This window comes from Phoenix dactylifera, chromosome 12, assembly GCF_009389715.1.
Source record: "Phoenix dactylifera cultivar Barhee BC4 chromosome 12, palm_55x_up_171113_PBpolish2nd_filt_p, whole genome shotgun sequence".
Classification (NCBI taxonomy): domain Eukaryota; kingdom Viridiplantae; phylum Streptophyta; class Magnoliopsida; order Arecales; family Arecaceae; genus Phoenix; species Phoenix dactylifera.
The window spans coordinates 13,379,027-13,405,416 of NC_052403.1; the positions used below are offsets into that span (position 1 = coordinate 13,379,027).

Sequence of the window (26,390 nt, forward strand, 5' to 3'; positions counted from 1 at the left end):
ATAATAGAAGTGCATCAGAACAGAAGTGAATGCTTAAAAGACTATTTCACAAGAATTGCCAAACTGTCCTGAGTTGGGTGGTTCAAGGTGCACCGAATTGGACCAAATCGCTAATGGGATGGTTCAGTTGGTCAATCCAGCTCCCAAGCCAAACCATTTTTTTTATAAAAATCCCTCTAGATTCTCTCCCTTTCTCTTGATTATTCTCTCCCAATCTCTTGATTTCCCTCTCCCTCCCTCTCTCCCCCTCTCTCTCGATTCTACTCTCCAGATCTTTCTCTCCCCTCTCCCCTCTCCCCTCTCTCTTGATTCCCCACCATGACGATGACTTTGCAACAACGATGGCACCGGGACAATGATGCCGGCTAGGGTTAGGGTTCCACGATGATGAGGTATGCCTCTCTCTCTGTCTCTCAATTCTACTCTCCTGATCTTCCTTTCCCCTCTCTCCTCTCTCTCGATGCTCCGCAACGACGATGACTCGGTGGTGATGGTGCCGTCTAGGGTTAGGGTTCCGCAACAACGAGGTATCTCTCTTTCTTCCTCCTTATTCTGGTACACCTCAACTTGGTATGGTACGTACTAGTACCATATCAAACTGATTGCCGGCTGTTATGTCCCCTAGTACTGGTAAAGCGAACTGTGCTATTACATTTTCAAGTCCCATAGGTAGTTTGGCTTTGAACCTACCACGTTATTCAACTTTATAAAAAATGTTTGGGACATTTAGTCTAGCTTATATATATCTCAAAAGGCTTCTTTTTTATAGTCATCAATGTAGTCTTGCTGCTTCCGTACATTGAGCAAAGCAAACTGCTCATTTTGAAAGCTTATATAATTTCATCATTCAACCCAAACTAAGGTATGTCGTACCGGCCCGAATCAAAAAGTACGGGGCATACCATACCGGTTTGGTACCGGCAAGGTCAAAAAAACGGTACCGGACCCCGTACCGGTTCACTGGCAGGATGGCTCGATACGGGCCTACGCTGTGCCGTGTCGAGCCTGTACCAACAGCGAACAGACGGGCGGGAGAGAGGCCAAACAAGAGAGGAAAAGAGAGAGAGAGGGGAGGAAGGAGAAGGCGCTAGCAGAGCCCGACAGAGGGTCGGCAGACCTCGACAGAGGCTGCGAGGGGGCTGACACCGAGGAAGAAGGCCGCTTAAGTAGCCGATCACTGTTCGAAACAGGGGTCAGCCGCTTAAAAAACTTGGAGATTCGTAAGTAAGTCAGCAATCGATTTGCCGACTTTACTTACGAATTTCTAAATTTTTTAATTTCGCGAGTGAAGTTGGCAATCGGCAATTGATTTGCCGACTTCACTTACGAATTTTCAATTTTTTTAATTTTGCTGGTGAAGTCGACAAATCGATTGCCGACTTCACTTACGAATCTTCCAATTTTTTAAGCGGTTGACCCCTGTTTTGAACAAAACAGGGTTCGGCCGCTTAAGCGGCCTTCTTCCCCTACGCCGGCCCCCTCACAGCCTCCGTCGGGGTCCCCCGAGCTCCGCCGGCCCTCCACTGGCATCCCTCCCTCCCCCGCTCTCTCTCTTTTTCTCTCTCATTTTGCCTCTCCCAGGGTTCCTTCTTCCCCAACGCTGGCCCCTCGCGGCCTCCGTCGAGCTCTGCCGGCCCTCCGCTGGCGTCCTCTCCCTCTTCCTCCCTCCCACGCTCTCTCTCTTTTCTTCTCCTTCTTCATCTCCGGGATGTCATCCCCTTTTTTGAGTCGGAACCGTACCGGTGAGCCACCGGTACGGTTTGAAACGGGCGAAATCGGCCGGTTCAGGACGGTTCCGTCGATGTTGGGTACCGCGGTACTCGGTACGAATGGTGTACCGACACTCGGTATGCCAAAAATATTTCGTATCATACCGTACCGACACTGTGCTAGTGTGGCAATGGTACAGGGTCCAATATCGAGACAGCAAACCTTAATTCAGACATTAGAAAATTTCAGTGCTTTCCAATCGGTCCTTCCTAATTTTGTAGATCCAATGTCCCACATGACATTTTAATTCCATTAAGTATATTTATTTTTTCTCCTTTCTGCTAGAAAAAGTCTAAAGTAATTTCAAAATTTATTAAGGCCGTAACACTAAATTGTGTTTCAATTGGATTATTTGGGTTGTAAAATGTGCTTGGGAGACAAAAGGCATTTATCAAACTATACCATGAATCCTCTTTGTCTAGAGTCTAGAGTCTAAACTATTCCGAGTCCACAGGGATGTTGGAGGGTCCCAAGCCAAATAAGCTTAAAATGTGGCCAATAAGACAGGTCTAACTTCCTGCCAATTCTCCTTCCAGGTTTCATAGGAGGGCCCCTCCTCTCTTAGCTAAACCTCATTTGGCCAAGAGTGACAATTCTTTGAGGGTCCACATCAGGTTTACACCCTGTCAGAGAAATTTGTGCATTTCATCTATGGAGCCTTCTTGAATCAAACCCATGCTCAATAGACAACCTCATTTCAATGAGAAAAGATATGCATAATGGAGACAATCCTTAAGACTTCAGTACCCACTTGGTCAGTCTTATCTCCAACACTGCCATTAACTTTTTACCAGTCCAAACAGACGAGGATGCTTTCATGAAAATTGCAGTTATTAAGCTAAAAAGTATCTGCATTCTCATTTCACTCGTACATAACTTTTGCAAGAATGGTTCCTATAAGTCCTCTAGTCACTTAAAAACCAGGCTTGGCCGGATATCAAGCCAATTGAAGGGCCAGCCTCACATGAATATAATTGTTTTATGCTTGTCGGACCAAATGATTTTCCAACAAGATGGGTTGCAGATTTATGTAGATTTGTAGAGCTGATACTCATTTCAATAATGCAGATTTGTAGCCTTGACTATCAAAATAGGTTCACCATTATCAGCTATATTGGATAAGCATCTACCAGTATTTGTGGATTCTTTTATATCAAATTTATGTAGGAAAGTAATGAGCATCAGCTGCCTCACATCATGCTTTTCTCAAAATAAATTCCAGTTCTAGATAGCTACCACTTTTAAAAAGGCCAATAAACATTAACAAGATAATATTAGTGGGAATAGAAAATATATATTGTCTTTAAGTTTATTGACCTTAATAACATCTGTTTTCTCATTGTATGCAGAAAAAACAAATCATCAAAGGACAGTATACATGTTTCAAGGTCCAGTAAGATTAAAGGTATATAAAGTGAAGATAACTCACGGTGATGCAATATTATTGGTTCAGAATGAAATACTTTTCCAACACCATGGCCAACAAAACGCTCTACCACACCATAGCCAAATCTCTCAGCATGGTCACTAGGATCATTAAAGCAAAAAAAATAGATATGTGAACACATATACAAGTTAATGACAAGAAGCACAAGCCAAAAAGAATCAGGAATGAAAATGATTATACGTTCTTGATAAACAAAAGACTAGTAATTAGTTGGTTTTTTATGTCAAGCCACTTTTACCTATATGTGTTATCTTTTTTTACAGATTTCTTTCCACAGTTTACAAAGAATTTGCAATCATTAATATATTTCACAAATTCACATTTTGTGTCTCTTCATGCCATCCAGACAGACCATTCCTGGCTGGATCTATTTCAAATGGTTATACAAGGACCAGCTAGTTCCTCTTCTCAGGCTGTTCGTATGGATTTCCTTTCTTAAGCCTGATATTGAGTGAAATATTGATTACACCAACTTCTGAAATTCTATGACAACTAACTTACAGAAGCAGATTGCAAATGTACGTGGGAGTAGAGCAGCTGAAGTCCACTTTGGTGAAACTAGAGTACAATGTCAGTCTGATAATTATTCAGCCCAATTGTGACTGCCTGTGCTTCAAGGCTAAAATAGTATGGATGATAGGATATGTGGACACATCACAATGCTGTTTTAATTATGTTTTGGAGACACTCACATAGACAAATAAACAGACATAGGCGGCTAACTGTTAATTGTCAATAATGTAATAGAGGAAACTTACAGATCTATTCTGTTGCCTTTGGCATTTTGTTGCTTTGATTATAAAATTCTCTTCTCTGTCATCTTCCTCCTTTTGTCTTTCCTTTTCCTTCTTTTCACCAGTTAGAATGCTGCATCAACTTACTACCATCGCTATTTTTAGTTTTTAGTTTTAGAAAATCCACGACATGCTCAAGTAGATCATCAAACCTACAGTTAAGATTTTTCCACTTTACATTGAGCATTTAATATGAAGACAGAGAAGTTTTAGAAGGCCCTCAGATATAATATTAACCCTTTCCAGACATTTCAGAGCAATGGTTAGTATGCCTTCATGAAGACATGATTAAAAGCTATTTTTTCGGTGGGGAAATAAATTTGCTGCTATAACTTCACATTCATAATCTATGACTACTATCTTTCTCTATCATCAGAAAATTTGCATTGACATTTTTACTTCATAGTTTGTGTTGGATGTTGATTAAAATTGATACTATTTGCTTCTGCAGTTCTTAGAAATTGGGCATAATCTCTATCCATCAAGCCCTCAATCACTTATCTGTTTTATGTCCAGCACCAGTTTTGCTATTATCATTGTCCAAAATCTTAATCTGCATCACCGTCCTTGCATTCATAAAGACATGAATACGATCTAATGTCTCGATGATGTTGAAGGATAAAAACTCAACCATAAGCCAAGTAAATGGAGCATAAGAGTTTCCTGCCACATTCATCATTATGATAAGAACCTGTCCTTAGAGCTGGCGAAAATGGCATATGAATACTATTTAGAAAAGTTAAATGTTATCTAGCTCATTCTTTTTCCTTTGCCATCTTAAGAGATGTTTTTGTAACTATGCACTGTTTTATATAGGTATAAAAGATCAAGCTAAAACGCAATGTGCATCTTGAAAGGAAAGGATTTTATTGAAACTACAAAAGCTTTCTACGCATGTTTTCCATCTACAAGAGAGAAATCAATCTATAATTATACCATCAGCTGCCTTTTTCTCAAAGTGCAAAGAACTGATGGAAACAAATTGCGATATTTCAAATTTTCAATTTTATTTTTGGAACATAGACTCAGATCAGTAGAAAATTTAACTTGACTAAATAATCGAACTTTTAAGTACTTGTCAGAGGATGCTGCCATTATCCAAAATAGACTTCTCCCACTCTAACATGATGCAAAATGAAGTGCTCACATGGAAGCTGATAGATGAAATTGATATAAAGTTTAATACTCAATAATTGGCCACAATGCATTACAGTAAACAATTCATGTAATAACCTAACCTATACAAAGAAAAATATATAGATGTATACATGTGCAAAATTTGAATACGAATATCTATTGAAGTGCTAAGTGCCTTTATATAATTTTGTGTGACATACTTTGGAGAATGGAGACTAAGTTATGACTCTTCTTTACAATACTTCTGAGTTTCAGCAATATTGGGTATATAACAAAATGTATAAGATCTTAAAATTTGAAAAATACCTAAGCATTTAAAAGTTACAATTTTAACTAACCTAGAAAAGCTAGAATTTGAACAAATTCTAAGCTTTTATTTTTATTTTCATTCAATAAATGATGTCATGTAAATAAGGCCTATCTATCTGTCTCCAGTGATCTTTCTGCTCAGTAATTGAGATGGACCAACTTGCCAACTAACCTACAAATTGACCTAGGAGGAGAATTGAACTAAGCAAGAGAACCAACCTAGGGCCCCCATTTTTTGAACCGCCCTTTGAAGACTATAAATAGAGGGCAAAGGGGGCAGGATGGAGAGGAAAAGGAAGAGAATTAATGGCTATTCAAGATTGCGTCATGAACCATCGAGGGCTGTGGAACTTGGAATTTTCTTTGATTTAATTTTAGTGACCAACGTGTTGCATTTTCTTTTTATTTCTGGTTACTTTTAGTCTTTGGTATGTTATATTGAATCAAGGCTGGGGTTAAAATATCTTTCTATTGACTGGTTGACTGGCTTGACTTCTGTAGTAATCACTGTTCAGTGTTCATGGCACTATTCATACTACAGTAACTATAAACAGTGACCCTCACTAATGAAGGGTATTTTAAAGTGTCAAAGGTCTTGCAAGGCCTTTTTTTCTTTAAATATGGGAGTTGAGTTATACTATCAGACTTCTATAAACCAAGCAAGGTTAGCCAGATCAGCATCGTGAGTTGTACCAGCCAGCAACCACTCAATACGTACCATCCGAATTAGAAGCATAACGAAGCAAGGAGAGGGTGAAGGAGAGGGAGGGAGGGAGAGGGATGATAGAGAGGGGCCAACAGAAAGGGGGAGAGGGAGAAGGAGAGGGAGGAAGAGAGAGAGAGGGAGGGAGGGAGGGAGAGGGAGAGAACCCTAACCCTAGGAGGAGAATCGCGGGTAGGGAGAGAAGATGAAGGGGAGAAAGAGAGATGGGAAGAGGAGGCTTGAACCTTGCTTGGTTTAAGTGAACCTTTGCCTTGAGTTTGAAAATTTTATTTGAATAATGATCTAACATGAATTATTTGAAAACTTCTTTGAAATAACGTATTTCGATCCCTTCATTGAACCTTGTCGAAAATTTTGGTTTTGTTTAAGTGAAACCACACTTAGAGATTCCTGTGGTAGTTTGATTTATGTATTATGATTTAAAAGTCATTTGCTTTCTGATAAAAACTTAGATTCTTGACCATGGTAGAGATTTATTTGCTGAGTTTTTTAATGCACTTGATCTAACTATGAAATTTTTTACAGCGACAAGCAAGGGGCTATAGTTGACCATATTTGGTAAAAAATTGGACTCAGTTACTCAAAGTTGCCTTTTTAGTTCTAGTGTTATTTAAGTGACACTAGCCACTAGTAGTTTGCATTTTTCGTATTTTTGAAGGTATAGTATTACATGTAATAACCTATGTTTAAGTTTTTAAGTGCATTTTAGTTGAGCATTAAGGAGTGGGATACAATTTTAATTACGCTCTATGTCATCATATGGTTTTTTTGAGGGTTATTAAAGTATAATGTTGTTTCTTATCGACTCTTATGGTTGCATGTTGGGATTCGAGTAAGTTTGGACCTCAAGGCAAGACAATTGATTTCAAGCAAAAAAGAAAATTTGCATTGCTTGTAACAGTACCTTACATGGTATCCCAAATTACGTACCTAATTTTCTTGCCAATCTTCTTAAAGCTAGCACCATCTTTACAGACAGATATGGCCCTCTCCATACATTCTTCTGTTACCTGACATAGAACAGAAAATCAAAGCATTCAAGTACTACTTTTTATTCTTTTTTTGTGTAAATCAAAATAAAAAGTGGAAGAGTGCTGCAGATATTTCTGGGTTATTCCAAATTTAGTTATAAATTCCAATATAATGCCTAATAATGGTTTTCACTTCCAAGGGCAGGGTGCAAGATCAATCTAACAAGCAATTCAATTGATTTAAGTACGAAACTATGTATTAATAGTTTCATACACGTAATAACAAAATAAAGGATTATGTGAGTAATCAACAATCTCTGTTTCAAGTTAAGTGTTTAATATGTGATAACCAGTAGATAATAGTATGGGATAAGTTTATAGTTTTATAATAAAGAACTTATAATTTTATTAACAGAAAGCTTAGAATTTTTCCCGAAGCATGGGACTAGTTAATTAACAATGATTGTTATATGTCGACATGATAAAACAAATAGAATTGTCAGACAAATCAAGAAAATTGGGAAGGACAAAGAAGTGAAAGGCAATAGGAATTTCTAACATTATACATAATAGAGCTAAGATATAAAAGAAAAGAGGCTGCAGAACAATACTGGGATCAGAAATGTTTATCATTAATTTATTTATTCTTTCTGAGTTATATCTTGAGAAATGGGATAATAGAGCATGCAAGCATGCATGCATCCATCTATATAAGTATGTATGTGTAGTTGTGTACATATAGTTATTATATATTTATCTATATTCATCTATATAAGTTGTTGTATATGTAGGTATATTCATCTACACAAGTATTTGTATATCCATGTAAATATTTATATATGTATGGATATATTTACTAGCAAGTGGCACATGCAATGTACGTTACAGGAAAAAAACTAACAAAAACAAATATAAGTTATTTGCTAATTCCACGACAATTTTGGTATTGAAAAGACAACAATTTTGCTTATACATATGAATAAATCAAAAGACAACACATCAATTTTGGTATTGAAAAGAAAGCCCATCAACCTGGCTAATCCAATTTCAGAGTCAATGCTGATTTGTTGGGTCCCATTTGAACAAACCAGCAACTTAGACCTTATGCTTACCGAATTTCAAAGTTATGATGTGGATTCAGGCATGAATGCCTATGCAGTTTGGTTCTGGGTTCTGTAACCCAAATATCTTAAAATAGTGATTCAGGTCCTAACCAACTAGAACAACCCAACCATATGAAAAACAGACTCATACTGAAGGCGATCAAACAAGCAATTAGCTGAATGTATGAACCTTGACAACTAAATAAAATAGGGTCTCTGAGTCACACTGAATAAGGACCAGACAAAACCCATTTTCCACTTTTCACTATTATCTGTTGCACATCGAAATTTGAATATGGAATGATTTAAAATGGACTGCAAACTAATGTTGCTTTCAGAATTAAACTGCCACTTTGTGCCTGATTATCTTTGATACAGTTCAAATGCCTAACTTTACATCATTGAATCACTGCTTCAAAAACAGGTGCAACAGCTAATGAACTTAATTTAGTAAAATTGTATACAATTTGTTGGGAATGAGGCTAGCATTTCATAGAAAAAATAGCAAATATTTTTTTAGATTTAAGATTATCATTGCTAGCAAATTCTTATGAAAAAGTAAAGAGAAGAGAAAGACAAATGGGATGGGGTTGAAGCACCCAAATGCTATTTCCTAAGAGTGAATATGCCCCCACATGCAGGGTCTGCTGAAGATCACTCCTAGAGATATGACAGACTCTCAATATAACCATCAATCCTCCTCATTCGCATGCCTTCAAGGGGGCTTTCACAAATCCCGACCACACTTTCAGGTTGCCCAGCAAAATTGGAGAAAGAGCAGGGTGAAAACAGTGAAAAAAAACTGACAGACAAGAGAGCCTGAAGAGGGACTTGTTCTCAGTTGTTTGGGGCAAAGGCAGCTAGCTGGTTTCTCCTAAGAGCCCCATATGCAGGGTCTGCTGAAGATCACTCCTAGAGATACGACAGACTCAAAGTATAACCACCAATCCTCCTCATTGGCATGTCTAAAAGGAGGCTTTCACAAACCCATTCAGGTTGCCTAGCAGAATTGAGAAAAGCCAGAATGAAAACAGTGAATAGAACTGACAGACAAGAGAGCCTGAAGAGGGACCTGTTCTCAGTTTTTTGGGGCAAAGGCAGCTAACTGGTTTCTAGTTTACTCTCTCAAGAAATCTGCAACTTGTCTTATAGTGTCCACCGTCCAGCACCACCCATTTTCAATGAGTAGAGAGTTATCTAGAAAGGGCCAATAGCTGATTCCGAACTATTCAGATTTAGTTCAGGGTGGATCAATGAAAGAAGGACTGCTCAAAGGCCAGAGAAAAAGGAAATGAGATAAACAATAAATCTGAAGCCCCACTCAATTAAAGAAGAACAAAAATAGAAATCAGATTTAAAATTTTAAGTCACCAAAAATAAATACAGCCCAACACAATTTACATTATTGTGTCTGCTTCTGTAAATAAAATGGCTTCTGCAAATTGAAAACAAGCAATACACTTTTCTCAAGTGAATAAAATCCAACATGAATTAAACAAGAATTACTCACATTGATGTGAAAAACTGAAACAATTCAAATACATCAGTCTAAGAAATTACTCGAGACACAACATGCACAGAATGCATTATAGTTCCTGCAGAAACTGACATTGTACCTTTACAAGTCGCTTTGTAGGTTCATCAACATTCCCACAGAGAAATGTTTTTGAAGTGTCACCATGATAGCCCTGAAGCACAAATAATGAAAATTTTATCAGAAAATAAGCAGACAGCAGTCAGTCAGCAATATAAAGTTCCTATAATTCTCCATTACATCTGAAAAACTTCAAGATGATGAGAAATGCATATGAAGCATTACCTTCTTCATTTAACAGTATTTCTACCGAATCAAGAAAAGAGCTAATGTATGAAGAGCATACCCAAAAGCAAAACTATAACAAATGAGAACCATTTTCAGTATGCTACTTGAACCCTTTCCAAGATCCTTTATCTTCCCCACAACTATATCATAATTGCCAATAATAATTCTACTAGATCATTTATCCTCTTCTTTTCTATCAGATGGTTCCAATTGCTTTATTAAGGCCTCTTTGGTCTTCATTTCACAAAAGTACCATCTATATCAATCGTCCATCATCCCTAAGCATATTTGTTTGAACTCTGCCTTTCTCTCTTCTACCATAGATCTACCTTAGTATTCTCAAATCTAACATGCTTACGTCTACCGAAAACAATCATATGTATAAAAATAAATATCTTAAGAAAACAATAGTGAGAGATAGAAGAGAATAAAGAAGAAGAAAAACATGATCTGTCTGAAGCTTTTCAGCTCTGTTCAGATCTCCTTATGATGTGATATGTAGCAACTTACATTTGGAAAGTTATATACAGCTAGTCTAGTAAAGATACATCCCTAGGGTTCCTATAAATTTTAGAAAAGTAGTCTAGTGAATTCATCAAGAAAATTTCTAAATATATGGTGATGTCAACCATCAACAATTGAGGAGGCTGACATGTCTTAGCCACAAGCGTGGAGCCAAGATCTGTCCCCTGCTCTCTTTTTTTTTTTTTTCGGGTGGGGGTTGCTGGCAGCCAATTTACTTCTTGAAAATACTACTTTGCATTGCTATGCATATTACATGTATATGCATAAATGTGCGTGCGTGTATATGTATATATGTGTGGGTGTGTATTATAGACTCATCTAGCCTAGGATATTGTAGCGTATTCTGCCTGTACAACTAAGTTTAAAATATTCATCATCGAGATCTAAAACCAGCACCAACCCTCTCACTTCAGTTGAGGAGCTTCATGCCTCTTCCTCTCGGTCAGCCTTTCTAGTCAAGTGAGCATCTACAAGGGGAAAGGCATCTGTATGGAGTCATGTCAGCTGTGGGTATCACTAGGCTATGGAATGGAGTCTTAAAAGTATCATGTGTATGCATGTATTTATGTATGTATTTTTGTTGAGAAAAACTATGACATTATTATAATAGTCACTCAAAAGTTTTAATCTTTCATTTTATTATATTTTATTTTTTGTCTCTTTCTTTTAAATATCTTTTCCTTCCAGAATGCTCTTCTAAGAATATAAAGGAATATGCATCGATAGTATTAACAATTGTCGAAAAAAGTAAAAAAAAATTATTCCATGCATATGGACACAAGTTATATTCATGATCCACATAATGATGATAATGACGACAACGACGACAATGATGATAATGATGATATAGATGAAGTAGCACATATCTATCTCAACAAAATATTCTAGAGGCTTTTAAGACATTGTTGATGGAGACATAAGTGAAGCAGGTGATCCACCATGGAATGATACAGGAGTATAATGTTTAGTACTTAGAGGAAATCAGGTGAAGAGAGAGAAGAGGAGAAATGTTTGTGTTCGGTACTACATAGGAAGAGGCAGCAGGGAGGGATATGCAAGAGTTTGGGTCGAAAAGGGAGCTAGTCCTTCATCTTTCTTATAGTTTTTGTATGATATAACTCAGAAAAAGAATCCAAAATATGTTGACTCCTATTAAAAAAGATAAATGAGAAAGATCTTTTGATTAATTTTCCATGATCTTAAAAATTCATGCATTAAGGGTTGTTTGAGGTGTAACATTATGGAAAAAAACCTTTAACAGGGCCACAGTAAGTTTTTCTCAAAACTTCAGGGGATGTCATGGCAGGTAGCTTAGGGGCCAACTGATCGTTTTTTTTTTTTTTTTTTTTTTTTTTTTTTTTTTTTGGGGGGGGGGGGGGGGGGCATTGTGGATTCAATTAGAAAGTGAACATATCAACTTCCTCCATTTTATTCTATCTATTTTCTTTCTCAAAAGCAGAAAAATCTTGCAAAGAGTAATATTTGATATAAGGCCACCCAAAGCAGGTAATTGCTTGGATCCAAACCCTTTTTGAAGCTCGGGCCGGGATGCGCAGCACTAGAAAGTGAACATATCAACTTCCTCCATTTTATTCTATCTATTTTCTTTCTCAAAAGCAGAAAAATCTTGCAAAGAGTAATATTTGATATAAGGCCACCCAAAGCAGGTAATTGCTTGGATCCAAACCCTTTTTGAAGCTCGGGCCGGGATGCGCAGCACTAGCCACCACATACTGATACTATAACCTGCACTACCAACATTGCCCAAATCAGGTCTAGTCCAATCAGGTTATTAATCACCACCTTCCAGATAAACAGCAACATGCTTGACCCAACATAAACATGGCTCTACAAATCAGCTACAAGTACAAATAAAAAATTGCCAAATCTATGTTTGACTCTCTACTAGCTCCAAATGCCTCAAACTCTTTTCCTCTGATTAAATGGTTAAATCGCCATGAGAACAACATTTTATTATTGAATGAACTATGTTGTCCAATCTTCTATCCAGCATGATAGTATCCAACAAAAGATGGCCTTTCTGTTCAGTGGTATCATAACATCATCAGGGCTAAAGAAAACTCTAATCTAATGAGGTGATCTATGACCATATTGTATGCTGCTCTTTCTACCTTTTTAAGGACAATAGACTAGGGCCTTTCAGTGTGGAACAATTTATGATTTGAAATGTTAAATGCATTCAATTCTATTTGCGAATGTATTCCATGAATTACTGCATCCCTTCTCAAAATGAAAAAGGAGATTGAAAAATGAGCACAGACTTGAGAGGAGAAAAAAATAGTATATCACATCTTGGAGTGATCCAAGAGATATTTTTTCCTATCCATCTAATAATATTGTGATGTACCTTGCTATATAGAATAATTGTGTTATATATCTTACTGAATGCATTTAAGATGGGAGTTTCTTTTTTGGGTTTTAAATCAGATTCAGACCTTGAAATGGTTGAATCAATGCTTCCAAAATCTACAACATGAAATCATGTATGACTTGTTTAAACATGAGAATATAGTTCCTCTAGAAGCAGAAAAAATTAAGTCAATTTTTTGCCTGAAGTGTTCAATCTTTTTTTTATGGCAACAGTACATAAATTTTAAATTTTTCATTCTAAACAGGTTAGTAATAAGGAAAATATACTCACTTTCATTTAAATATGCATACCAATACCGATGCAGCAAACTGAAGATCAGCTGCCAAGGCCTAAGGGAAGATGCAATGGCCACAAGAAATATGTCCGGAAGCGCCCAAATCACTATTTGATCAAACAGAAGGCTCAGATCATGAGATCAGCAAGCCATCAAACTATTTTGGAACCCCATCTAATTGCTAGGAGCATATTGAAGCATCCGATGCAATTGATGATCAAATTTGGTCCAAGAGTTGAAGTGCACTCCAATTCCAAGTCCTTGAGGAGAGATGATCACCAACTATGATTAATATTTTCTTTTTATTTGATTGTTATGTAGGTTAGTTTGGATTTACAAGAATTTTAGATTTATCAAGAGTCCTTTTGGTGTCAAACAACATTGGAAGAGTATTATAGTCATAATACATAAGCTGAGAGTCCTCCCTTGAGTAAGGAACAATCTTATCTAGTTGTTTTTGCCTCTATAAATAAGAGTCTATGTAAAGTGATGAGTTTTAGAGCTTTGGTGGAGTTATTTTGTTTGAAGAAAAAGTCTTGGCTAGGTTCGGCCCCTTTACTTCTTGTCTAATCTCCTTTTTCTCCTATTTCCCTCTCATATTTCCTCCTTTAATTCCCTTCTTCATTGCTGTCGATGATCATATTATGGCCAAGTATTATTTCTACTTATCTCCGATTGTCATTATAAGATTCATATCTTTCAATTAGTGCTCTCTTCCCTCATCCAATCCATCTTTCACTATAATTACTTGATGATATTGTAAAGAAAAAACATCAGATCCGCAGTCTATTGTTGAAGATTCTGCAGAAAACTGCATAAAGCTAGTGACAATCAGTGATCATCCAATCAACGAAAGATCCCTTTACCCAGGATCCCTACCTCCTCCAAAAGCCTCAAACAGAAAGAAAAATGATTTGGGGCACCCATGTGGTGCGCATGAAGAGTTTCTCAGGCCAACTAATACTGGCCCTGAAACTCCACACTCAGCCACCTCCCCACCCCCCCACCCACCAAAAAAAAATGTCACATTAATTCCCATGAGAGATACCAAGCCCCCATGCCGCAAGGTAGGGGACTTTCGTGTGCACAAAACTGGTGCCCTTTAGCACTACTCAAACAGAAGTCTTTTCATTGTTTATAATGATTACAATAAAAATAAACCTTTTTCACCCTGTTTTCTGTAGCAAAATGGCAAGGTGATATCTTGACCTAAATCCTTTGCTAATTCCTTTCCTAGGTCCATCTGTGCCTTCATGGTCACCCTCAAGTGGCTCTGTGTCACATACTGTTCACTGGAACTGCAACAGACATCTCCAGCCAAATTAATGAAAATAATTGAAAAGGAAACGAAGCACTTTGAGTGCATGAATTGTCTTAGACAAAGATGTTTATTGGTTATTCTCAAACATTATCTTATTGTGAAATATAACTGATATTTTGAGTTTCAGTAGCAAACCCCACACCATTACCAAGCTGATATAGGTCAGTATCACAAGGATGCCCCCATGTCAATACAAGGTACACTGTTGGAGTTGGCCCAGCACCATACCATGTGCTAGCATGTGGGCGTGCTGAGCCCCTATAACACACGACTACCGCACCAGGTATGTATGGTACATCCTTTACCAGTCGATGTGGGTAGGTACTTAAAACCTTGAATATAACTCACCTCTAATGAAATTTTTCAATGAATTAATATATAGGCAGATGACAACTCAAAGACACAATACTGACTGAGACCTGCCAGATTCGTACTTTGGCAAGGATATCCTCGACTGCAACCAACATATGCCGGATCAAAGACCACAGTAGGCTTCTAAAAACGGTTGTGAGATTTGTTGGGTTCGAGTCCCACCTAAGCCCACCTTCTTTGACTAAGTTTTCGTATCTGAGATCACGTTACAATATGTGAATGAAAATAAATCAACACACGTATGTGATCGATCTTCTGAAAATTCCCCTACTTTTCTAGAGAAAGATTTTGCAATGAAATGACAAGTCCTAATAGATGATTAAAGTCGCAAGATGTCCAAGAAATGCATTTATATTCAAAATATAAAAAGAAATGAAATGAACCAGAAAAAGGGGAAGAACGAAAACATACATTTAAGTAGACAGTAACATCAATGTTTATTATGTCTCCATCCTGCTCAAAAGGAAAAGTTAGTGAAAACATAAAAGTTTATATCAAGGCTATAGCGAAAAAGCTTCATATTAAACAAAAAAGTGATCTTATCTTGCTGTACCTGTAGCTGGCGAGAATCAGGTATTCCATGACACATGCACTCATTTACTGATGTGCATACACTCTTTGGAAATCCACCATATCCAAGTGGAGAAGGATAAGCACCAGCTTTGACAATCATCTCATGCACTGCTTTATCAATTTCATTTGTTGTTACAGATGGCTGATAGAAAGGCATAATCTTAGGATGACATAATGGGGAATACTAGCATAAGAGGAAAGGCGAGATATGTCAAGTACCAGAAAGTCAAGGAAAAGATAACGAATGGGGAACCAAAAAATTCCACTAGGGCAATATAACGATGATGATGATGACAATGATGATTAAAATTTTAGAATGATTGCTGATACTTATTCAACTAGAAACAGAAATATGCATTCCTTAGTGCAACAGAAATTCACTTCTAAGTTCTAACTGGCCACTATTTGCAGTTTAGAGCTCAGAAAGACCCAAATTTTTAGCAAAAAAAATTGCCACTAGGAAAATTTAGGTATTCTGCATTATTGACTGAACAAGATTAAGTTAGAAGAGCTACCCTTGTCCACAGCACAGTTCACATTGCCCAACAAGCTAGCATGAAATAGAGAAACTTATTAGCTCACATGAAAGGTTTCCCATGAATTCCCAAAACTAAAAGAAAGAAGCCTGTATAAGATCTATTTGGGGTCAGTTAGGTTGATGTCCACATCATCATAATTATACAACCGTACATTTAACAGTCAGCTGTCACCTTGATAATCACAAATAGCATGTATTGTCTAGCTGCTCAAGTATATGCACATATAATATATCTCATGCTTTGAACAATTGAAAACATTTGAACAATAGGTTCAAGCAGATTTCAAGATGGTTATCTCATTATAGGAGCTTAGTGGTACATGTATCATTTCTGATATCTCAAAGCTCTTTGTTAGGGTATATATACTGTTCCACTGCCCCATTGGCATGCAGCACGAGCATGGTATTGGCTGCATGCCAGTGCTCGGCCGGCATGCACATGCAGCACTTGCATGGTACTAGCTGCATGCTAGTGATTGGCATGTTGCCAGCATGACATTGCCAAGCCATCACAGTATAAGCATTAGATACCTTCATCCTTCGTGCAAAAGAAGCACGATTTTTCGGTGAGATAAGTAGTATTCTTCCAGTGCAATTTCCAATTGTGTCCAAGTATATGCAGCAGTTTCAAAAAATCTTAATTAAATAAATGTTGACAGAAGATTGGCAGCTAGCTTGACAAAAATCATGCATATCTGAAATAAAGTCCAGGTTGTTTCTGTATGTCTCTATGGGCGCTAGAGCAGACCAGACTGAGGAACATTAAAAAAGACAATGTGAAAAGTTTTATCAAGGATCTATATAAGAGGATTTACTTGTACGCCTGTTAAGAGGCCTAAAAATATTAAAAAAACTCTATTTTTTCAACATTTACAAAAGTCACTTAATTCAAAAAATTTAGACTTCATATTTTAAAGTATTATATCTCCTTGTAAAACTGAAATAACCATAAAATTCATACTTACCCTGACTAATGTTCCTGCAAAGTCCAAAACACGTGCAGCAAGCTCACAGGCAGCTTTCATGCGAATAATGCCCTCATCATCATGTACTTGATATTCACTCGAAATCTCAGGCAGTAGGTTTGAACCCACATAAGGAGGTCTAGGAACGTGTTCTGGCACAAGAAGGGGAGCAGAGACTTTTCCGCGCCTTAGTGGAGGCCTTTTCCTCACTTTAACTGAACTTTGAAGCTCTCGTAACCTTCAAATGGTCAAAATCAGAACTAATAACAGTTTGCAACACTTAGTAGTTAGTATGGCCAGATATGTTAGTAAACTAACAGCTCAATCTAAAGGTCACTAACTGTGAGTAAATGATGAAAGATTATGCTGCAGCAGGTCACTAGACATCAACGACCATACTAGGTATACAAAATAATATCATTCATTCTGCACTCGATGGTCTAGAGCATGGGACTTCTGACATGCCATCTTGGTTTATAATTCTGGACTTGTTATGGTTATTTGGCTGAATTCATAAAGCGCAAATAAAGTATCTGTCACGGTAAGCCTCCTTGCCATCATTAATGGTCATCCAACCTTATTTAGTAAATTTCGGAACTCCATGGCTTTCAATCAGGGCTTTTTCTCTATCTCTCTCTCACACACATACACACTTTCTCCCTCTCAAAACACCACTATAATTGCCCCTGATACTGTTGTGGCCAATTTCTCTAGTATTTCAAGTTAATCTTGGATTTTTGACTTGTATGCTTTTTCCACATAACTATTGATGCCATTGTACTTCTCCATGCACCTACTTTTCCCTTTTCCATTTTCATAAACATGCCGATCCCCTAAATAAGTGATCATCATTTCACTGTTCCATTTGTTGTTTATTGTATATGCAACTAAGTGGGCAGAAATTTACAATTTGACCAAAAGAACTGAGGGTTTTATTGCATCCATCATTTACAATCTACATCTTTCCACTGAGGCTGTGATTATCTTACTTTTGTCTTCATCTTCCACCATTTTGTGGTATTATTAGCTTGGGCATAGGTGCAAACTATGCTTGCTTACTAAATTGCAGCGGTGCCTTCTTTCTTCTATATTGTCTTCCTTTACTAAATTGGTTTAGAGTAAACCAGAGTCGGCGAAACCGTCCCGAACCAGATGGTTCCGACCATTCCGAGCCGTACCAGCTGATTTCGGCAACGGAAATGAAAATCGCTTTCGGAGGCGGAGAAAAAGAAGGAAAGAGAGGAAAAAAGAGAACGAGTGGGGGAGGGAGAGAGAGGCAGAGGGAGAGGGAGGGAGGCCGGCGAATGGTGGTGGAGGCTGGCGGAGGTCCGGCGGAGGCCGGCGCTGGAGCGGCAAGGAGAAGTCGTGGCCATTCCCCTATTTCGTTCGAAACATGGGTCCGGCCACTTTTTTAATTTCGCAATTTTTAAATGAAGTCGGCAAATCGCTTGCCGACTTCACTTAAAAATCTCTTTTTTTTTTTTAATTTTGCAATTTTTAAGTGAAGTCAGCAAGCAATTTGCCGTCTTTACTTAAACATCGCGAAATTAAAAAAGCGGTCGAACCCCTATTTCAAACGAAACAAGGAAAAGGCCATAGCTTTCCCTTGCTGCCCCAGTGCCGGCCTCTGCCACCCTCCGCCGGCCTCCCTCCCTCCCTCCCCCGCTCTCTCTCTCGTTCTCCCTCTCCTCCGCCTCTTCTACCGTGTCGGTACGGGCCCGACACGGCATGGCGCGGGCCCATACCGATTCATCCCGTCGGAGAACCAGTACGGTGGCCGGTGCCAGTTCCGCCAACGTTGGAGTAAACTCTTCATCTTTCTCTTTGAAAATTTATATTTCATGCTCTTTGATGATTCAGTATACAAAATATAATATTCATTTATGGGCAAGGTTCGTGGTACTAGTGTGTTCCGTACCCTGGTACCAAACCGATATCCAATATAGTGGGTATATGCATGGTATGCCGAACCGGCCTGTACCGACTGGTTTAGCCCGTATCGAACCATTCCAACAGTGAAAAACGATTTCAACCGAGGGTTCGACCGATACCGAACCGATCCGGTAGGTGACCGGTACGTCTACCGATACCAATTCGATATCCTTGGGTATATGTCTATATGCCGAACTAACCTCCATACCAGACGTACCAACACTGCACCAATGTAGTACTCGTATGGGGTCCAATATCGAGATTGTGAACTTTGTTTATGGATGACTATTCTCAATTGCATGGTTTATAATTTATATGCAGATTAAATCTAGTTTCTCCATATTAATGATTATGTTAGCATTATGGTTCACACTAAACATTATAGATTGGCTTCACAAAATACCATCAAATATGAACAAACCTATCAACCAACATTATACCACTCAAGAGACAAAGGAAGAGAGACAAAAGATACTTCGGATGATTTTAAAAAAAAAAGATCAGCTAAAGGGATTTGAGTTTTTTTCAAAGTGATACCATATCACATTCATAAAATGGGCACATATAGTTATGGACCACTCCACCAATCCACTCAATAGATCTCACTAGTGAGCTAAACCTTTAAACATCCACAGCATGTAGGTTTCACATTATCTTCATAACAAGTGGCCACAATATGTGGTCAATTACACAGATGGAAAGAAGTGGGATGATGTAAATGGAAGTTGTCTTAGTCCATAGGGACCAAGGACAGCAAAATAAGGAATTCCAAATAGACCAATGACACTAAGAAACTTGAATACCATTTAATCGACTAATAGATTGCTGAAGGGCTCAAAATGGATGTCAACATGTAGAAAGATTGCAGAAAGAACATAATGGAACCCAAAAGAACAAATAAGAGACCAAAAACAAAAGAAAAGTAAAAGGAAGTCTTGAAGGGGAGAAAAGAAGGTGGATGGGAGTTATAGGAACTAGCTAAAGAAATACTGAGGCTGATACAAGGAAGAGGGTCTGAAAACAAAGAAACATACACAAAAAACAAGGGCAATGAAGGACAATACTCTTAATTAAAGGGTTCAATGTGAAAGGTGATATTAAAATGTCAGGAGGGTAATTTGGACCTTCATAATGTAGTCCGGCATCAAAAGGTCCTCAAATGGCAAAAAACAGTCAATAGACATTTACCACCAATGCTAAGGACAAAGTCATGCTGTCATGGCATTATAGATGTTCAGCACTGAATCTTAGAAAAGTGGGGGCACAAAGAAGAAAAAAAAAAGCTAAAATGAATATGGAGTTAATTTGACTTACCCTTTTTTTGAGATCCAAATTTATCCGCAATACTACATGTCTCCTTTTACTGGTATATTTATAGAAGCCCACAACTTTGACCATCCTTGTATCTCATACACCACCGTTACCAATCTTATTAGAAAAGATTATCTTGAATGTTCACTTTCACGGTTGGAAACTTCTAGAAACTATATGTTTGAATTTGTCCTTCAACATGAGGATCATCTTTTCAAACGCAATTACCACAACCAAGAAAATTGTGATCACTGACTTGATAAAGTTAGGAATTCTACTGAAAAGAAAGCGTGTTCTTACGGATCCTTTGCAGGATGAATAAAAAAATCTTAATCATGTCGGGACATATGAAATGCCTCAAATCATGTAATAATATGGTTTCACATTTTATTTCACAGTGTAACATGTAAGAAAATAGTCCAAATGCAGATCTTTCACTATGCATGGCAGTATGGTCAAAGAAACCGTCCCAACCGCGGTTCGGGACGTATCGAGCCGTACCAGCGGCGAACCGGGACAGTTTCGGCAACCAAAACGAAAAATCGGGATGGAGGCAGAGAAGGAGAAGGAAAGAGAGGAAAAGAGAGAGAGTGGGGGAGGGAGGGAGAAGGAGAGAAAGAGAAAGGGGACTGACGGCCGGCCGATGGAGGTCTGTAGAGCCCCTCCTGCGCCCCTCTGTGCAGCTCTTCGGCCCTCCATCAACCTCCACCGGCCTTCGCCACCCTCCTCTCTCCCTCCCACTCTCCCCCCTCTCTCTCCTGTGTCGGCAGGGAACGGCACGGGGGCATACCAACCCGTGCTGCCGGGCAACCGATCCGAGCCTCGGTTCCGGCACAGCAATCCTTGCATGGCACCAACAGCCACACCAAATTGGTATGGACATTGATGCTATAAGTGGCCAGCAAGAGTGTTGATTATTCAATTTCAAACATTAGTATCACAAAAGCAAAATATATGTTGCTTTTTATCATGTCATATGCTAAATCAAGTCAGCTTATATAATTATTTATTGTTATAATTGATACTAGTTAGTGAAGCCAGTCAGGTATTATTCTGAAGGAATGCCTCGTGATTGGCTTGTTTATCAGATTTGGGCACAACCTATCACAATTTTTATTTCCTTCCATAGATTTTTGATTATTTTAAGGATTTTAAGGAATACAGAAGACATTAGCTTTTCTGAATTTGTTTATTGTCCCGCTAATATCAAGCCATATGCTACCACGGTGGATGGTGTGGTAGCTGCAATTCAAAAAATCTGGATCCCCCAGATCCCCACACAGAAAGACAAACATTAAAGTATAATTCTAATAACTCCTCAAACTCACTCAACTCAGAACTAAATATAAGAATTTATAAAACTATCTCTTGTCAAATAGTACTTGGCACTTTACATCTATGCTAGCTTAACAAGTCAAACCACCCACGGATCCTTCACATGAATCAGACCCCTAACATCAATTTTGCTTAACAAAAGAGAACAACAGACACTGCTACTCTGGGATTATTTTAAAAAATAAAATTGAAATGTAATTGGATTATGGGCTCAAAATTCTAGATAGATTAGGCAATCACTAGGGGAACAAATCCTAGGATGCATAGTTGAAGACCTTCTTCACTAACTAATTGGGACAGGCTGCATTTGAGTTGCATTAGTATTTATTTACTCATACAAGACAGCACAGATGGAAACAATCTCATACTCTACCAAATATCTTAGTACAATACCCATACCTTCTAATTCGCATGGCCTCCTCCAGCCCTGAGAGTTTTCTTGATTTGATAACAACTCTTTTGTATACAAGTGATTTCCCTTTTTGATTAAAAAAAAAAATGTAAGATTAAGTTTGCAACAATTGACAATGTAAAAGGGAACAAGATAAAGTTTGATATAAGAACCAACATATGGAAAGCTAAACTAATGAACTATAAAGTAAATGAATGACTTGGAAGAAGCATGGAGATGATAAGCAAATTTTTTGATCGTTTAGCATCTGTTTTCTTTTCCACATAGGTGAATTTACTGAAAGAAAAGTCATCTATTATGAATCATAGCACAGGATGTAGGTGACACAATTGTTTTGATAATAGAAAAAATGAAAGATAATATCCTTAAGTTATGAGCATGGTTAGATTGTAGTCTAAACTCTAGTCCTATTTCAATAAATGAAGTGGTTTGTTTTCAAAAACAAAAACAAAATTTGTATACCTAGTCTCTTTTTGATATAAAAGATGAGAGAAACCCATCAACATCAAAATCATTTCATTGAGAATTTGAAAGGTATAAACTATAAAGAGCAACAAGACAAGAACAAAACCAAACCTCTATGTCTTCATGAGCACTCGTTTCTAAAAATTATTTGCACTTGAAAAGAAAAAATAATAATTTCAAATATCAACAAAGGATTTATAGAAGTCTGGATTGAAATGTAATGAAAGCTATCCTTAGTACTTGCCTCCTCCATTGCACAGGGTTCGAGTGATCTCCTCTGAACAGATGATGAACCAGTATTGCCAAGCTCCACAGTGGTGCATGACAAGGAAGAAGCTAATAGACCAATCTCTCTCCCTCTCTCTCTCTCTCTCTCTCTAAACTTCACAGGGGAAACGCGAGGACAAAACAAGATTTACCCATTCCATTATACAAAAGTTGAAAAGAGAAGTTGAGAAAAGAAAAGGTGGGAAAGAAGAGGTTTCAGAGAAAGGGACATTCTTGTAAATAGGATAGATGAAGTGTATATTTCTCAATATCCAGGCTTTTGAGAAAGGACCAACAAAAGAAATGAGGTTCTTACACATAGTCAAAGCCACTGTTCTTTGAACACCTAGGAGATTTTTGAATTCAATTAGGTCCTTGCAGCTTAGCCATGTCCTTACAGCAGTCACAAGTCCAAAAAGAAACTAAAAGTAAACAGAACTAGAAGGTTGAAGGAGCTTTTTTTTTTTTGAAAAAACTGCTACGTCTCTCCTACCAAATACACCACGAGATAGCCAAGACAGATATCGCAAATTTTCTCAGGCAATTCAGAACATTCTTCAAAGCACTAATGTCCAAAGCAATCTCAATCCCCTGGCCTAGTCTTTATTCTTCAGAAGGTTTTTAAAATTTAACCCCCCCCCCCCCCCCCCCCAAAAAAAAAAAGAAAGAAAAAGGACATCTAAGGAACAGATGGGAGGCAACCTCCAATTACTAGTTGTTACTATCATTTATACATGAAGAACAAAAAAATATGCACTATTCCCAGACACTATAGATTCGTATTTACGACATGTTAGTCTCATTTGAGGACTAGGATCATACATAAAATATAGCTCCTAATAAATGAAGAGATAATTAAAATAATTGATTGCTAGAGAAACAAAAGCTGAATGTAGCAGCTATGATTTTACGATTTAGTATTGTATCTTACGTTGCTACTGACATATATAAGGAAGGCCAATTCAAGGGTGATAGCACACCAACCCCTGGCCAGTAATTTACATTTGTTATAACTAACAAAGAGGCTTCCATGATGTGGACCAAAACCTCTACATAAATTGGTATTTATGTATACACTGACATGGAATTACCATTATTCAAAGAGAGGAAGGAGAAACGGATGGGGATAAAAGAAATCTGCCCAGCTAAGAAACCCATGTGGCATTGAGGTCTTAGGATTTGCATCTACTCTTATTAGGAAACAAGGAGTGGTTGGGGTCTTAGTATGGGATTGTGGGACCCAACTTTCATGGGAAAGGAATGAGGTTTAGTTTGTACTATAATGCTCTTGACTAAATCTAAAGGTTACAAAAGCTTGTTATTAAAAATTGTTTGTCTCCGTGTGTATGTATATGCATATATGCACACACTCCTATGTGTGAATTAAATTAACTTTCAAAATTATTCTAGTAAAGCTCAGACTAAGCATATGCTCAAGGCCTCAATTCATCTCCATAATCAGTTATTGTAGGCAAGCTTAATATGATTGGAATGAATTTTCTTTTTAACAAGACATTGAGTTGATCTTGTTCCAAGCCTCATTTGGTTCTGGCTTGATTCAAGTTATCAGAATCTTTGAACCGGGCCTGTCTGTATCTCAGCTCAAAACTACAGTCACTCAGGATCAATCAACAAAGTCGTGAGCTGATCTTGGTCTTGAATTTCAAGATAAAAATTAATTTCAAAACAAGCTTGATCAAACCCAAGATTGAGCGTACCTTAGCACAAATTTTCATCTTTTCCAACATTTCTCGTAAATGTGATTCTAACTGAGATTCGTAGAATTGTCTACTAGCACAAATTATTTATTGAACAAAAGAGCTACATTACACTCCTAAATCTGTGCCAAGTTTAAATTAACTGTTGCTCTATCGTCCTTTGTTTCATATGAACATTACAGACAATCTTCTTTCTTTTTTTTTATTGAAGATTACACGCAAGTGCCAACATTACAGTCACTCTTACGCACTAACAACAAGATTGAAAACCATGACTGCAAATCAAAAAGAAACGAAAAAAAACCAAACAACAGAGGATTGCTCGGACTCCATACCCTGCCCACTTGAAAACGAGGTTCTGAGAGGCTGGCCGAAGAGGAAGGGCCTCTCAGGAGGGGCTCTCAGAGAAGCGGACAGCGGTGCTGCGAGTCCCGATCCGCTGAAGGGGCCCCCCAGCGGCATTTCTGGGGAAGAAAATAAGCTCCGGAGCAGCGGAAGATGGATGGAAAAATCCGACCTTTGGTTTGGGTTGGGTGACGAATAGACTGGGCTCGCGGGGGAAGGATAAGATATATTTTGTGTTTCCGGAGAGCGAAATATAAAAATACCGCAAAATGCCACGGAGCTGATAACGGGTAATGGATGCCCTCGGTCTGGAAAAAGGTTTGGCTCTATTTTTTTGAATTATATAAAAAATCTATATTATTACTAAAAAAATTTCTAAACATCTATTAGCTTTCAAATTAATAATTGCTCCAGCCAGTATCACTGGCACATATTTTTAACTTCCTACCCTTTATGAGTTAGAGTCCTCCGTGGTGCATGCATATTTGGATGGACGATAAATTGCCGATCTCGAAAATGGATGGATATTGTCATTATGTTCAATTGCCAACTATTGTATCAGATATAGTGAGTGTCGTCTATCCAAACATGCGCTAGTATTTATAATGTATAATTTGCAACCAATCTCACCCTCCATACTGAAAAATATGATTGTGTTTATACTCCCCTACTATAAGGATGAGAACCGACTCAAAAGGCTGAACAAACAAACTTCAGATTAATTAGAAATAATTTTAAGTGGCTCCGGGCTTGATCCATAACAACACGCACAAAATCCATTTCAACTCAGGATGGGGAGGCGCATGCTTGCTCAATTCATGCTTGCCAAGTCTTAGCAAATTATTAAATAGTAGCTGAAAACCCAAATGTCACCTCGTCCTTAGGATAAAACAGAAATCTTGTGGTTTGGATACATGAAAGAACCATTATTCAAAGAGAGGAAGGAGAAACAGATTGGGATAAAACAGAGGAAGGAGCTGATAACGGGTAATGGATGCCCTCCATTTGGACCCGGCCCCAATAAGAAGGTTTGGCTCTATTTTTTTGAATTATATAAAAAATCTACATTATTACTAAAAAAATTTCTAAACATCCATTAGCTTTCAAATTAATAATTGCTCTAGCCTATATCACTGGCACATATTTTTAACTTCCTACCCTTATGAGTTAGAGTCCTCTGTGATGCATGCATATTTGGATGGACGATAAATTGCCGATCTCGGAGATGGATGGATATTGCCATCATGTTCACATGCCTACTATTGCATCGGATATAGTGAGTGTCGTCCATCCAAACATGCACTAGTATTTATAATGTATGACATGCAACCAATCTCACCCTCCATACTGAAAAATATGATTGTGTTTATACTTCCCTACTATAAGGATGAGAACTGACTCAAAAGGCTAAACAAACAAACTTCAAGTTAATTAGAAATAATTTTAAGTAGCTCCGGGCTTGATCCATAACAACACGCACAAAATCCATTTCAACTCAGGATGGGGAGGCGCATGCTTGATCAGGCTCAATTTATTTACACACTTATTCAAGAGCTACCAAGTCTTAG

General features: G+C 37.9%; 1 protein-coding gene across 8 annotated transcripts in view; it reads right to left on the reverse strand.

Moving 5' to 3' along the window:
• The window catches only part of LOC103720942 (methionine aminopeptidase 1B, chloroplastic-like), a 34,889-nt gene extending 9,848 nt beyond the window's left edge, over positions 1 to 25,041 (reverse strand). For all 8 annotated transcript variants that reach the window (XR_005514431.1, XM_026809960.1, XM_008810918.2 and 5 more), the window contains exons 1-8: positions 24,813 to 25,041; positions 22,015 to 22,093; positions 17,038 to 17,275; positions 15,515 to 15,676; positions 15,373 to 15,414; positions 9,872 to 9,943; positions 7,112 to 7,191; positions 3,200 to 3,297 (exon numbers count right to left, since the gene is read on the reverse strand). Coding sequence is in view for 7 of the 8 variants with exons in the window: in XM_026809960.1 (XP_026665761.1) it covers positions 3,200 to 3,297; positions 7,112 to 7,191; positions 9,872 to 9,943; positions 15,373 to 15,414; positions 15,515 to 15,676; positions 17,038 to 17,275; positions 22,015 to 22,093; positions 24,813 to 24,939 (898 nt within the window). In the remaining variant the exon portion in view is untranslated. The remainder of the gene's footprint in view (positions 1 to 3,199; positions 3,298 to 7,111; positions 7,192 to 9,871; positions 9,944 to 15,372; positions 15,415 to 15,514; positions 15,677 to 17,037; positions 17,276 to 22,014; positions 22,094 to 24,812) is intronic.
• Between the last annotated feature and the right edge of the window lie 1,349 nt (positions 25,042 to 26,390).